This window comes from Haliaeetus leucocephalus, unplaced genomic scaffold, assembly GCF_000737465.1.
Source record: "Haliaeetus leucocephalus isolate CR32 unplaced genomic scaffold, Haliaeetus_leucocephalus-4.0 Scaffold795, whole genome shotgun sequence".
Classification (NCBI taxonomy): Eukaryota; Metazoa; Chordata; class Aves; order Accipitriformes; family Accipitridae; genus Haliaeetus; species Haliaeetus leucocephalus.
This window is the reverse complement of record NW_010973231.1, coordinates 624,063-640,656: the sequence shown is the minus strand read 5'-3', so window position 1 is coordinate 640,656 and position 16,594 is coordinate 624,063. Positions and strand designations below refer to the sequence as shown.

Genomic DNA, 16,594 nt, shown 5'->3' with positions numbered 1-16,594 from the left:
CAGGTAAGGAATAGCATGTTCCACAGAGCCCCTAATCCAGCCCAGTTTGCTTAAAATGTGCCATCATCTTTCTCCACTTCCACTCCAGAAAGTAACCAAAGTTAACAAAGGGCTTTCATCCAGTGACTGATGTCTGGAAGCTAGAGATGATGCACAAGCAGTATACAAGTAGAAATAAGTGAATACTAAGCACAAACCCACCTCCTGCTCTTTCTTTCCAAATGCACAACATTCACAAACATATGTTCTCAATTATAGCCAACTTCACCTTGACAGTAGACATTTCTATACTGCAGTCAGGCTGTAACATAAGCCTCACAGAGATTCCTCAACTAGCTTTAAAGCAGTTGGGCTCACATACAAGTAACAGTGGTGCTGCTACAATAAAATACACCAAAGAAGGTGGAAAAATACTGGAGGGTTAGGGCGTTAACCCATCAGCAAAGGATTAAACAGGATGACCAAGATAGTTACTGCCCTCAGGTGACAGCCCCACCCCTGTGGAAGGTGCCCTGTCCTTTCCAGCAGTGTCAGTGAATGGCACAGAAATCCATTTGTAGACCAACCCAATTTATAGTCCAGCACATTAAGGTAAACAAGGAGCATGGATTCACATACCATTCAGCCATCAATGGTGTCAGGAAGGATGTAACAAGGGCCAAAAAGATAGCACCTGAGTTACCATCCCACTTAATCCATCATTAAACATGCAGGAAGCCCATATGACCATGATGCCATAAGCTTCACCACTCCTACCACTACCAGTGGTGCCCAAATTTCAGTCATCCCTGCAGCTTGTATTCTCTTACTCTCCAATGTGATTGGAATTGCTTGCTCCAAATATGCCAGCAAACCAGTTTACTAGGGCAATACTCAGCAATAGCGAATTTTGAGTGAATATTGAATCTGCAGACACCATCACTGAAAGAAAATGACATGCAAGCATCACAGGGACATGTGCATGATGTGCATCCCTAAACGGACTTCCAACATATTATCAACTTAGTTCTTTTTTTTGGTAATGGCTTTGTATCTAAGCTACAGTAAAAATGTCAATTCCAAGAGGATACCGTGCTTATTAACATGATTTTTCTAGCCCAGGGCAAACCCAATTGAATTATGTCATAAACCGCAGGAGCGATACATATTCATACATCCAAGGAAGAGCAGCAAAACACTATAACCAAAGCTGGACTGCTGCTTCTACACTGGGAGTCAGCTTGCACAGACATCAAAGCTTGGTACCAAGTGCTGTTCTTCAGCATAGAGAAATCCTGCCATCTGCTAGTCACACAACATTTAATAGTGGCAAGAGTAATATATTATCTTCCCCTACTTTTGTTCGAACTCTTGGTCAGTGACTAGAATTCCTTACCCCTGGCTATCATTCTGCCATTGCTGGGTTGTGCTGGATAAACTGTACCTATTTCAGAATAGCACTTATGTCCTGCAATGGGGTCTTCTGGTACTGGGGCTTGTCAGACTGAGTTCTGCTGCTGATTCTGATACAGAGTTCAGAGATGCCAGACAAATTATTGGAGGAGGGCACTGCGGTCTAAATGAGAGAGAAGAGGACAAAGAGCTGGGAGATCAAACCACAAATCCCAACTCAGCCACTCTCTCATTCAGATACCATCTTACAGATTACAGTGCCTTGTGAATAAAGCTGATATAAGGAGACTGGATTCAACCCCAGATTTGGCATGCAACTCTTGAGCAGGTCACCTATATTTCCAGACATTGGTCTCTCACTTCCATGGGAAGATGTTTCAGTAAAACTGGTTATGCTGTTTTGCAATTAGGTGTTCTCTAATGAACCCTTAACAAATTAACAAGGCTAATGTGCTCAATTCCTTCAGCTGTGGTCCCTCAAAATGCAATTCTTCGTCCGTACTACTAAGCATCTTACTACTTCATCTTCAAGACAGAGAGGTGCCTTTGGTACAAGTCATTTGAATACTTAAAAAAAAGTTTTGCAAATACTGTAAGGTCAACGATACACATCAGGCACACCAGCTTCCTGACACTGCTTCCAGAAGGGATAAAGCAGTAAGTGTGGTGAGGCCACCACAGGCAGGAGCTGTAGGCAATGAGAATTAGCAGATGGGGAGCAGAAGCCTTAGCAGATCACTTGGTCATGCACTATTACTAAAATTTCACCATCTACCAAAGGTGGAAAACAGGATGGAAGGAGAAAGAGACAGCTGTTTGTTTTTTCATTTTGCTTGCAGAAAGAAGAGGAAAAGGACTTATGATTATCTTATTGTCACGAATGACCATAGAGTTCATGCCCCAGTTTGGTGTATGGGACTTGCACTAATCCATAGGGCTCATTCTAGAACCTTGCATTCTAGACCAGGACTCCCAGACTTGCTTGCACCACGACCACCATCTACCACAGCAGCAGTAGAGGTTCTGCTAGTGATGACAGCAGCAGCTCCTGACTTCCTGCTGAGCCAAAAAGCAAACACAGGACAAAGTGCGTTTCCAGCTTCATCCTTCAGTTGGACTAGACAAAGATTGGGGGATGCCTGACCGCAGTTCTCTGACCCTCAAGCTAATGCCAAGCTTTTGTGCTGAATTTCAAATCAGTGTATTTGTCCTCCCCACAACAAGCTTGAAATAAAGTGTCAAGAAACTTGACAAAGTCTTCCACTACTAAAGACCTGTAGCCTGCCACCTCCCTGTAAAATGACATACAGGTTCTCTTCATCAACCAAGTGCTTCAGGCACTATCTAAATCTGCAACACCATGAGCGCCCAGAGTGGTGAACAAGCTGTACAGCTTTGGACACAGCATCTCAAGCAGGATAGGAACCAACTGGAGAAAGTCAAGAAAAGATGAGTAGATCCAAGAAGCAGGACTCCCAAAGGAAGACTAAACTAGCAAGGACTTCTGAACCAAAAAAGGAAGACGGGATTTCTCTGATACGTTAAAGGCCTTTTTAAGAAGTAAGACAATAGGTCTGCTCCCCCTATCTTTGGAGACAGGAAAAGCAAAGGGCTTAAGTGCAGTAAGGCATGTGGACGTATAGTAATATTGTCTAATAGTAAGATAAAGAACCACAAGGGATGGACCAGATAAGGAGGTTGTGGAGTCCCCATTATTTAAGGCACTTAAGAATATGTTAAGCAGACATCCAACATAAATACTGGTGATCCCACTCTAGGGCAAAGGGAAGAATGAATTATATGATCTCTGGAGGACTCTTGTAATACTCTTCTCTGAGACTTTGAGGAGTATAAGCACATGCAAGCAGGCTGTTAATGCAAGGTGTATATCTACACGACTCATCTAGCAGAGCTTGCCTAGTCTTCTCAGGAAACCTCCTACTTACCTGTCATAGAACCCTACACTCATACACCTGCCATTCCAAAAACACCCATTCTAGCCCATCCATCTCCTTCAGACCCACAAAGCTCTTGGCTTGGAGTTATAAGTGATGCAATGATGATTGATTCTCAATAAGTGATGCACAGGGTGAAAGATCTAGTAAGTGAGCCTTGAGCTAAGCACCCAAAAACGACAAAAGCAGACATCAGGCAGATTAGAAACCACGTGGAGAAACCACAGCCGGAGCCAGCAACTCAGCAGTTACAAAACCAGCAGTGTTGGGTCCTGAGGCATCAACCACGGGCTGAATATCACTCAAAAATACCCCACAGATCATCAACAGAATGTGATTTCAGAACCTGCAGAACACAATACTGTTATGAAGGCGTTCCCAAGAAGGAATCATTTTTCAGAACCTTAGATTCACCTCTCCCATTTAGAATGCTTCAGTCTTTTTCCATTGACATCACGGAGTGTTTTGATTCTTAATAGTAGCAACTAAGATTTTATCCTGGAGAAAATTCATCACTCTCCTGTGCTAAAGAACAGCACAAAATTTGGAGAACTGGCTTTGGCATTGGTGATTATCCACTCAGACAAAGAGCAAGTAGCTTGTTCATATTTTATTTATTTATCTGGATCTTTTTAAAACAAATTTATGTTTACCATTTTCCAAAAGTCCATTATCATAACGAATGCTATACATATCCCCACAGGAGCCTTTTTCAGGCTTCTTTGGACGTGGTACATCTTGAAGTGTAAAATACACAAATTTAATAGGGAAAACCTCTCCAGGATGGCCTATAAAGACCAAGCAAACCTACATCAAGTGTAGTGGTGGGTACTGATGACAACCCATTTCAAAGATAAAAAAATAAAATTACTCATTTCTACTGCCAAGGTATCCTATTCCTCTGACTACTGAAAACACAATAAAACTAGTGCACTGACTCAATGACAAACGCTAGTTTCATAATTAGGGTGGAGCATGCAAGCAACTATAAAGGTTGCTCCAATCTGAGACTCTCACTTCTGCTGGATGCATTTGAAAGCTCTGGATTTTGAGTGAGGTAAGCAGAACTTAAACATATTGGGTGTTTCAAATCCTTGAACTTAACTTAGATTACCTTTTTCCTTGGGAGAGTTGGTTCAGTTTTACAGGAAAAAAAAACCAAAACCACAAGAACCTCTTTTCATCTAGGTTAAGTATTAACCGTTTCACATGGTTAGTAAACCAATGAACTGTGTCAGATGTATTTCAAATTCTGATGCACAGGATTGTTATTCTCTGCTTTGTTTGCAGTCATTCTTCAAGACAACATCTGAGAAACATGGAACATTTACTCAATGATAACCTTCTGAAGTATTTTACCCAGTATGCTTTAATGGAGGGTAGCACCAGTGCACTGTCCATTGGTGGGCTGAAAAATCTACTTCAGAATCAATTTGCACAGTATCTGAAGGTAAGTTTCACTCTTCTTATATTCACTGTGCTTCCTATGAAATGGATAGGAAAAAGGAAATACAAGCAATGATGTTGCAAGGCAGATTATTGTGCCCAAATGGTTTCCCTGACTCCATAAATAATCCTTAAATAAGGGTTGGCTTATAAAATTTCATTCACATTAATTAACAGTAGAGCCAAACAGATATCTGAGTAGGGAGTTTGTAACAAAGCCCTATGAAATAAAATGCAAAAATCTAAGGAGCTGCTTTGTTCGGGTTTTTTTTATGTAAGCCAAATTTCATCTGAGTCTTATAAAATATTTGTTGTTTCAGTCTAAATAATAAATCTTGAATCTAGAAAATATATAGAAAAATCTATAAACCAAGTAAATCAGTAGGACAAATTTAAAGGTAAGAGACATGAGCCAATTTCTCTCTCAGTTAAGTTCCCACCATCACAAAATAAAAGGTTTGCCATTCCAGAAAGATGCCAAGTAAAGAAAAGACATGCCACCAAGCTAGAGAGAGAAATACTCACTTCCTGTAGCTGGAAAAAATCTAGGTTCTGATTTCATATATATTCTCTGTCAGACTTTTCCTGAACTGCATTAGGACAAAATTTAGATTCTTTTGCTAGTTGTTCTCTTTGGGTGGCTGACAAAAGCAATTTTTGCTAAAGGTCTGAAAGAAGTTGCACCTCAACAGAAAAATCCAGTATTTTGCGAAATACAGTAATCCAATTTAGTCATTTCATTAACGTGAAGTGGCTAATTAAAAAAACAAAAAACAAAAAACCCAAAGGTTTTTTCCCTTAAAAACATGTCAGAAATTAAATGCCAAAAATTAATAGGAAGTGTAGTGGCAAATTCAGAAATATAACGCTTTTTATATATATTAGCTGTAGACAATTTAGCACCATACCCATTTTCACAGATATGTGGAAATGGAAGGGCTCAGGAAAAGCAATACTCATGTTTTCTATCTGGATAACAGATATTTTCAAGCATCTACTCTTCGCAGAAATATATGGCATCATAATAAATCAACATAAAAGCACAACAGAACATTACAAAACATATATAGACATAAAGTATGAAGAAAGAAAACATTTTTTAAACTTAAATTACAAATCAAAACTGGTTTTATATTATTTAACTAGCCTGATCAGGGATGTTATCAGAATACTCACTGCATACTTACCAGACACAACAAATTAAACGAGCCAATAATCTAAACTGGAATTAATACATTATTTTACAAATATAAATATAAATATATTAAATATAAATATACACATTTTTAACAATGAATACAGTATTTCTAGTAAGGCGGGGAAAAGGGGAGGGAAAGAGACTCTCAGGTCCTGGTCCAAAGCCTAATGAAAGTAGCAACATGTTTTCAAAAAGCGCATACAGGACCCAAATTAGTATCTAATAAATCAGTAAGTGGTATGCATATCAATTTTTATTGGTGGCTATGTACATGCTGCAGCTATTCCACCTGCTCCATTTCCTAAATTCCAAATTTACGTACAAGACTGAAGTAACCTGAGTAATACTTGATACTTCTCAAATGGTTATCATATCTTTGTTAACATTTTTGGCAGGCAATAGGAGGCACTGTATTTCTAGTTTAACCAGTAAAACTGGTAAATACAACACTACCAGTAACATCTTCAAGTAACACTGACTGCTATTGACTACATCACTTTTTGGCAATATTCCTCATAGGAAAATAGTTGTGGCAATCTATTTATTTCATTCTCTTTTTTTTGTTTTCTTTTTTTTTCTTTCTTTCTTTTCCCTATAAAACCAGGATACATTCTCTCTTGATAACGTTATTAAATCGTTGGACAAAAATAATGACGGAAGTGTCAGCTTTGATGAGTTTGTGATGCTTGTAAAAAAGATAACTGGTACAGAATAGTAAGGCACCTGCAAGAATGAATATCACTGCTTTGAAGGAGAAGAGCCTGGTGTTCGTGTACATTATACGTACACCTAAACCCCCAGATTTGTTACAATTTTAAAACGTACAGAATAAAGATTTGACATATAACAAAGTAAGTCTTGTGTTGTGTTTTCTGCACATTCGCTAGCCACACTTACCAGCTAAGCTGCCTCACAATTAGTTCAGAACCACCTGTTTCTATTTTGCACTGCATGAGAAAGTGTCATTTAACAAACACTGCTTTACTTGAGCTATTATTTTGACCTCTAGAGCAATTCAAATCAAATGGTTTCTAAAACACACAAGAAGAAAGATGTATCATTCCATTTGAGGAGTGCCCCTTAGTGTATACTGCCCAATACTCCTCCCAGTTCAGTTTCATCATTCACATAAGATGACACTTCCATATGGTAAACAGTTCAAATTTTTAAAACATAAAGTACTTATTTTCAATAACAATGCAACAGTACTAAGTATGATGACTGTAACATTACACATTCATTTTTAATTATATTTACAAAAGCATGTACTTTTTTGTTATGACTCTTGTAAATGGGAAGACATAAGTACATACAGGAACTGAGCCATTGCTGTTGCAATTAAAACATTCACTACATTTATTTGGTGCAGTTTTAATCTTTTCATTGCATGATTCCCTGTGACATATGTATTTTCACACATGTAATTCATGAGCATTATTATTTACTTTAAGAGGAAATTAGTGAAAAAGAAGAGAACTGAGAAGAATAAAAATTTTGAAGACAAGTAATTTAGGCACTAAACCTACCACAGAACTTGGAATTTTGGACTGAATTTTAACACCAACATGATCCATTATCCTGATAAATCAGTTAGATCTCAGAGTTACTTAAGGACTTAAAGGCTCAACTTAATTGCAAAGCCCATCAAGTGCATTCAAGATCCCACACTAAAGTGGTTTCCTATCCTTGAATTTCCCCTCCATGAAATGAGGAATAATGTACTCCACACCAGTGATGCATGAATAGAAGACTTAAAAATCATGATATTTAAACATGATATGAATGTTCTAACAGGCTCCTGGGCCATTCTTTTACACGAACCCTTCAGTTGTTAAAATGTGTTATGTTTCTTGGAAGAAAAGAAAAGAAAATAATAGTATTTATTACTTTTTCTGGTTTATGAAAAAAAATTATTCTAAATTAACAATATGCTTTGATTTCAAAACTAAGTATACCCCACACACATTTGCTTACTAAGCTACGTTAGCTACCTTACACACAGAAGTAAAATCACAGAATTTTAAGAGGTGCTTTTGCATGACTGGGACATACATTCCTTCTCATCTCTTAGACAACCTTTGAAATTTTTTAATTCAATCGAGTTACTGACATCCTGAATAGGAAAAGTGGTCATCAAGAAACAATCATGTTGTAAGAGTGTCACCTACTGGCAAAATCTATTTCTGCACAATTTCTCTAGTTACAGAAAATGCACTTATTTTACCTGGTGCAATATCTGAAATTTCATGATCTTACACAACGTGCAATAGGTCATAAAGAACAACAGTCACAATTAAAATTAGCTTTTTTTAAATTTAAAAAACCCAACCAAACAAAAAAGCACATTAGAATTATTTCTGGAAAGAGTCTTTTTTTTTTCTTCAAGAACAGTATTAGATGCAGTTGCAATAAAATGTATAAAGAACATAATTAAAAGGCTCATCCAAAAAAATAAATCGAAGTTTAAGAGTAGAGGAAGACAAGGAAAATGGAACAAAACAAATAACTCTTTTGCCATCCAGTGAATCCAGTTCATTAGCATTCACAGAGTATACAGTTTCCTTTTAAAGGGGTTAATTTTAAAATTATTACTTGCAACAGAAAACTCATCCTAAGCACTACTGTCAAGCAAATGCATTACTTTCCTGAACAGCTATCTTCCTGCAAAGAACAGTAACAATTTACCTATCATTGCCATCCAAAAGGCTAGAAAGTAAAGCAAAAAGCTTAAGAATATATAATGGCAACATGAGCTGCACATAATCAACCAAGATGACTTTGAGAACTTGAGGGACTGTGATTGCTGCTCATGTACCTCCCTCATTTTCCTTACTGAAATCAAACGTGTGTTAAAGAGGAATTGAAGCGAAAACCTTAGGGTGGTGTTTTGATAGTGTAAATGGTATGGTCTGGTGAATACAGATAACTGCCATATTAGAGGTCGGGGTTTTTTTTTCTTTCAGACTACACATTTTTAATTTAAGCCTAAATGAAAATATCTAATTGCTACTTCAAATCTCTCAAACACAGCTTATAAATCACAGCTTATTAATATTTTCAAATTCTAGGTCTCATTTCCTTTAAGTTTTCACCACATAGATATTCAGCTTTAGGAACTCTTTTTTCCCCTACAGTATTTGAAATACACAATTTTGGCTGTTTTACACTATTAAGCCATGAACGTCCATTATTTGTATGGAGAGACTACTAGTTTTTCCAAGGTATTTGAAATCTTAACTCTACAATACTTGCAGTCATTTACACATCAATATAATTGATATCAATATTCCCCAAAACAAGCAATACAGGGTTATACAGGGTTTCCCTCCTATCTAAAGTTACTCATGGGTGCTTATGCAGAACCCAGGTTGAGCAACATTGCTGTAATGATAATCAGCAGAAACAGACAAACAACTAAAATGAAACAGATATTCAGCATTGCAAGCAACTCTCTACATTTGAACATTCATTTGTACATTTGTCATGGTTCAAAACAGAACAAGTCATAATTGCCTCATCACATAAAAACCTTTTACAATGCTCAAAACTTTTTACTAATAAGACAATGGTCTTCTATAGTACAATAACTTGTGTTATTTTAATTGAGACAGTTGCCAGTAATATCATTTCTCATTATTTCAGCCACCTGTTTTTTTCTTTGGAAGCCTAATTCTGAGTTACATGATTACTTGACAATGTCAGTTTTTATTTCTAATAAAAAAAGTTCAAATTTCCATAGATGCAGACAAAAGGGAAGCAAAGTAGACCAAGATATTTTATATGTACTTTAGAAGAAGCTATCAACTTTGGTGAGTACAGTTCCAGGTATTTGAATGCTTAGCAAATTCAGAAGGGATGTAAGTAGCTGCATATTTTACAGTTGTCCCCCATTTCCCCTGCCAAGCTACATTTTTGAACTTTTGCCTTTTTTCCTTTTTCTTAAAAATAAGAGAAAATAGAGCTACTGCCTCACCAGTGCCCTTCTTCTCCCTCTTCAGTTTCCAAAGGAGCAGGAAACGAAAGAAAAATACACTGCTTTGCTCCTAGGTTAGCACTCATTTGAGCCACTCAGTGGCATCACAAGGTATTATCAGTACTGATATGGTGTTTCCAATTAACTTTCTTGGATAATGAAACATCTGCACCAGTTTGGTAGTTCACAAGCTTTACTAATCTGCTTCTCGTCCAATCGTTTTTACTGATTTGTTATTATATAGAATATCTAAACAGTTTTTAGCACAAGATGGACTCTGCTAAGACAGATTATTTAGTAGTTATAATTATTGATAGTGCAAATTTCCCCCGTGGAATTATTTACATCTGTTTCTTGCCCAGAACTGAGATGTCAAAGATCAGATTAAAATGCTGAAATATGACTGGTAATAACCAATTTCAGAACCTTAATGTAGCTCAGAACAAAAGAATATCCATTACATGTACTGCAAACATACTACTTCAATTGTAAACACTGTATTAATCTTCTATGACACATACATTCACTCCATTATTTTCTTAATTTTATGTCCACATAATTTTCTCTTTCACACATATACTTTACTTGCCCTTGAATGCAAACTGCAAATCACTCAGTTAATTACTTGTGGAATAAAATTTTGTCCTAGATATATTGTACTAATACACACTAGCGTTTCTGTAATAGAAGAAACTGCCAGTAGGGCTGCAGCAGACAAGCATCCGTGTTCCTGCCTTCAGCTAAGTGTGGAGCTCTGCATTGGAGCTACTGTAAACAACCCTTAGAATAATGGAGAGAAACCTGCAGTTCCAAAGAGTGACTCATCCCCTCCTGATGATCTGACTGCATCCTGAAAAGGTACCCGAGGTGACTAGCTGAAATGCAGTCATGAGAAGTTAAATAAAACTGGCACTAAAAAGCCATAGAAATAAAGATGCCCCAGAATCAGTCTTCCGTACTATCCCTCTTGCTTCCCAAAAAAGTTACAATAAGCTTTCAACATCTTCCACATTTTACAACACATTACTATTGTGAAATTGACCCCTACAGTGAAAGACTATGCCTTTGCATACATTCAAGAAGGGTGAAGGAAGAGACCTCTTACAACGGCAAGCCCACAAATTTGATACCAAATGCAAAGTTTACCTCTGTTCACCTGAGGACATTTCCAAATGCTGCCAAGTTTTAGCAGCAAGTCTCACACTGAAACTCCGAAGGTCTCCAATTTACCTTCAAAAGTTCAGACTATATTATCTCTCCTGTGCATATAAACAACCTTGACAAACAGGTGAAATGCTTTAAAAACCTCCCATTTGCATGTTTCAGACTAAGCAGATGTGGAGAAAAATACGTTTTAGTTACAAATCCCAACAAAACTCTTTTGAAGGAAATTGATACAGAAACAGTAGATCACTGAGCAACCCACTTAATTTATCACTAGAACAGATGTTTACATCTTACACCAACATACTACTTTATTTCTCACACTATTTCTGTTCTTTTTCATTTTCTTAAAAACCCTCTCTTATTGATCATTTTTAAGTTTTACTATTATGATAATGTGATACCCTACTCTCCTGAACTAGGAGATACCTGGAAGAAGTCCACTCTAAAATTCGACCATTGGCATATGATATAGAGCCCTGTCATATCCACAGCATTGAAATTTTTCTCAAAAGGAGGACTGTGAGATGCATGGGGGAGGATGGTATAGTGGTTATTTATACTATTATATAAAGGAAAGACAAGAATTTTTCAACAGCTTTCCATATAATCCTTTTTATATAAATTTTTATTTTTATAATAGCTTTGTGCTACACTTTTTCTCTAGTAAAGCCAACCTAAACATTGTTGTCTACTCCCAGCATCAGTCTACAGCCAAGGAATCTATTAGAAAAATTACAAAAATAAAAGCTAAGGCAAATCACAGAAGCGAGCAGGTGAAGGCAAGGGACTATTAAAAGAGAATACCTTCATAAACAATACTGAATAGGGACAGAGGACACCTCTTCATGTCCTACCATGTAAAAATATAGATAGATCTTAACTTACACAGCAATAACTCCCTTTTTAACAAAAGATGTATGTTCACACAACATATGCAGGAAAAAAAAAAATCAGTACTTACAACAGGGTTTTTTGTATCTGGGTCAAATTCAGTAGAATTTGCATCTGAAACAGAAGTTCAAAACAAACACAGTACATTTCCATCGTTCTACATGCACAACAAACTCATCATAACAGTTCTGTGGCATTTTCAGGCTTGCCTGCTTTTAAGCTACAATCTTATATGTTCAAACACATACTGCACCACTTTTGAAGCTACCGCAGGAAGCATATGACCTCAGTCACACACACTCCTTTCCTATTTCCCAAAACTTCTTCCTCTCAGCTCTTAGTGGTAGAAATTCATTCAATAGTAGTAGTATTGCAGTAGTAGTATGAAGAGATTTAGCTCACCAGTGAATTGTGGCTATGGTTTGGCTACTCCAACTAATGAAAGCAAGTGAGAAAACCACTTCCCACTTTTAACTCCTGACCACCTGCACACTCCAGAGACTACAGAGGTGAACTGTAAGCATACTTTCTCCTACACTGGTTAGATCAAGAAGCAGGTTTCAAGCAATCTGCATAATAAGAGTGCCTACTCCCTTGTACAGAAAGGTAGCATAGGGTGCTTAGCTGAAAATGATCACATTGCAAGAGCTAAATACCTAATGATCATAGGATCTATACAATAGTTGTAATAACAGATATACCTTTCACACATAGAACAAACTTTCTTCTAAGCAAATCATTCACACTAGCATACTGAGCTCACCTTTCCAATTCAAACAGTTTCTTGCAAATTCCACAACTGCTAATTGCATTCCCAGGCAAACTCCTAGAAGAGAAAACAAAAATCCCAGAATTTAAAAGGACAAAGAGTAGGACTGACAAAGTACTTGCTGTCCTGTCTTAAACTTGACTGCTTCGAAATCTTGGTACCCAGTGTATATACACAGAGTTACCAAAAAGCTAAAACAAAAACGGCTGCTTAATGTAAAAGCATTCTTCAAACTCGGCACAATGCAAATACATGTGAGACAATTATGTGCTTTAAGCCCTTTCAAAAATTTTTTTCCTTCCTCCCATCTGTTTTACCAATAATTACTGCAAAGAAAGCCTGGGTACATCCAGATTCAAATTTTGCTTTGGCAACTAGTCAAAGTAGTTGCTTACAAAATTGTAAGAAATGTGAAGTAGGAACCAAAGCTTCAGAGGCACTTACATAAACATCACTTAGCTTACAGGCCAGATGGGCTCTTTAGACTTTACCATAATAAAATATACCAGTATATCAACAAAAAATATTTAAAATAGCAAACGTGTCCACATAGGTCCACAAACCTATGTTTTCTGCACACTGATTAATATCTATAATGAAGCTGATTTAATTACAGTGAGAAGCAACAACTCTCCACATAAAATGTGAATATAGCAAATAAAACTTCTGGAGTTGGGATAGTCTTTTTCTTCCTTCCTTATACAGCAGATGTAATATATGACTATGACCCTGGGCATTATTTACAAGGCAAATATTTACAACAGTACACTTACTTCCCTAAGACAGGATCCTTCCCTAGTGTGTGTTTGTTGTTTTGGGATTTTGGGGGGGGTTGGGGGGGGTGTTTATTAATGCTATCAAGTAGCTTGCTATACACCTCCAAAACACAGTAATTTCTGACTCTAACAATCTTACCAAGGAAAGGCTTTTTCTTTGTTCTTGCCCAGGAGATAGCTTGGAGTTTGCCTTCTGTTCCCCTAATTCCAAACCCTCCTGGGACCAGAATACCACTGTAATGACAGCCATATATAAAGCAACCAACATGTAGAATCAAGCCAGCAAAGGAAGTCCATACAAATTGAAGAAAGACTTTTGAGGTTATAACAAAGCAAGCACAATGCACAAAAGGCATGTTTTGTATGACCATTCAGAATACACAGAATTTAACTCTAAATCTGGAGATTTGTCTCATCTACCCATCCCAATTCTCATCTGACCAACCTCCTGCTTCACAGTGAAATTCCCACTGCTTAAATATGTATTGCTTAAATAAACTAGCTACATATTCACTGCTCTAGGATCTTAACAACAAAACTTTGTCTACTAAGTAATACTGAAGAAATTAAATGCATTTTGACAACAAACATCCCTTTACAAATATAAACTGAAATCCCAGCAATGATTCTTAAAGATGTTTGCAGAGTGCCACCAGCATTTACTAAGCTTTTATCTAACTACCTTTCACTATGATGCATGTTGACAAAGAAAAATCTTTGACAACTGACCTACACTGTAAAGAAATCTAGCTATCCAAAAAAAAAGAAAGAAAAAAAACCACCAAAGAACTGCAACTTGTCTAAAGAGATTAAAGCAGAGTTTGAGTATATAGGTTGATACTATAATTTGCTATGTCTGAAGCTTGTCACCAACCATGCACATCTATCCCTTTACATAAGTAACGAAAATTTGGATGCACTGAGAAGTGATTTGCTGAAGCATTTTTCATCACATGAAATAAATATCACGGTCTGCATTTGGAATACAGCATATCCGATGCCACTTACTCTGCTTTGCACAGTTTGTGCCATGCCTGGTGATATTTCACTGAGTTCTCCGCTTCCATAGAACATTCAAGTTCTGTTGAATCTATGTACTAACAAAGAAAAATATGAAATAAAATATGCAATAAAATAGTCTTTTCTTCCACAAAAAGAGCAGCATACACTATAAAACCAACTTTTTAATAGCATTGAGACAAACTATTAGAGTTTCAAGTGAATCTCCCAATAAACTGGTAACAACTTCACTGAAGACCCAATATTTGCTCTGAAGAGCCAGTATTTGCTCTAGTTGCAGCAATCCATGCCCCTTTCTTTGCACATAGCTCCAGAGTTCTGCCTGCCTCCAGTCCTCATTTTGCTATCCTCCAGGTAAGCAGACTTGCTAGAATGCTTCATAACTGTGTACCCAGGTTTTCTTCCAATGGAAACCAGGGCACCAGTCATGGGGTGGTGCTGACCTTACCCTGACATCCAAATGAGATACGACCAGGGTGTTCACCTTCCTAGCTTTTGGGTGCCACAGTTTATCTAATCTTATCATAAGACTGGATAAACCTCCATTGCCTGGCCTGTGAGAAAGGCATTCCTGGGGACTGCCATGAAAGTATCAGCTGTAGAGAGGGAGGCAGACTCATTATCCATGTCCTACTAGAAATACTGCATTAGAATCTCTACTACCATTAATAAGCATGGCTCTTGAGGTACCACTAGAGCAAATGAGTGAGGCAGCTATGTACTACACTGGGGACACAAAAGAACAGAGTTTGATTCTTGGTTTTGTCAGTCTTTTCCTCAGAATAACATAATTAATAGCATCCTGCTATAGAGTCCATCCCCCATAAAAATGAGATCATCTGAAATGACAAAACTCATTTGTGTGCAGAGAAAAGAAACCGACAAGAAGATTGCTGAAAGTTTTCCAGATAGGACTGTCTTCTAGCAGACATTTTCTACTTTTTCCATGCTCCAGAAGGCATCAAAAATACAAAAGAATAACTACTTACTTACAAACGTTATTCTATACTAGTGGAATACTACAGGACCAACTAGAAGAACACTTTATCATGCTGGGAGGTTGGAAAGAGAAACTAATTACAGCTGAAGTTAATTGTGGTTTTCTTGCCAAACATATTGAGCCAGCACATTTATCACTTCAAACAGCATCAATATTTCACCATTCAGATATGTGGTGGATACCACATACAATATTAAGTAGTTCCTTCAGAACACAGGATTATGCGGAGAGCCTTTGGACAAAAACACTAAAAAGGAAGTTAGCACATGCAGGGAAGTACAGTAGAAGCCCTTGTCCGTTAATGTTTCTGGTGGGTGGACCCTGGCTGGATGCCAGGTGCCCACCAAAGCCACTCTATCACTCCCCCCCTCAGCAGGACAGGAGAGAAAATATAACAAAAGGCTTGTGGGTCAATATAAGGACAGGGAAAGAACTCTCAACCAATTACCATCACGGGCAAAACAGACTCGACTTGGGGAAAATTAGTTTAATTTATTGCCAATCAGACCAGAGTAGGGTAATGAGAAATAAAACCAAATCTTAAAACACCTTCCCCCCACCCCTCCCTTCTTCCCGGGCACAGCTTCACTCCCAAATTCTCTACCTACCCCCCACAGCAGCGCAGGAGGATGGGGAATGGGAGTTACAATCAGTTCATCACACGTCTCTACTGCTTCATCCTCTTCAGGGGCAGGACTCATCACACTCTTCCCCTGCTCCAGTGTGGGGTCTCTCCCACGGGAGACAGCTCTCCACAAACTTCTCCAACGTGAGTCCTTCCCATGGGCTGCAGTTCTTCACGAACTGCTCCAGCGTGGGTCCCTTCCATGGGCTCCATAATCTTCCCAAGAAATGAGATGAAGCTGACCACCTGCCATCTCCCCAGATCCTCCTTTTTTGCTCTTTCTGAAGATTGGTGCGATATTTGCCTTTTCTACTCATAGAATCATTTAGGTTGGAAAAGACCTTGAAGATCATCAAGTCCAGCCGTTAACCCAACACTGCCA

General features: G+C 37.8%; 1 protein-coding gene across 1 annotated transcript in view; it reads right to left on the bottom strand.

Moving 5' to 3' along the window:
- The window catches only part of CTPS2 (CTP synthase 2), a 77,230-nt gene that overhangs the window by 38,122 nt on the left and 22,514 nt on the right, over positions 1-16,594 (bottom strand). Inside the window, exons 9-12 of the mRNA XM_010581518.1 lie at positions 14,576-14,664; positions 13,707-13,801; positions 12,786-12,848; positions 12,093-12,136 (exon numbers count right to left, since the gene is read on the bottom strand). Of these exons, the coding sequence (XP_010579820.1) occupies positions 12,093-12,136; positions 12,786-12,848; positions 13,707-13,801; positions 14,576-14,664 (291 nt within the window). The remainder of the gene's footprint in view (positions 1-12,092; positions 12,137-12,785; positions 12,849-13,706; positions 13,802-14,575; positions 14,665-16,594) is intronic.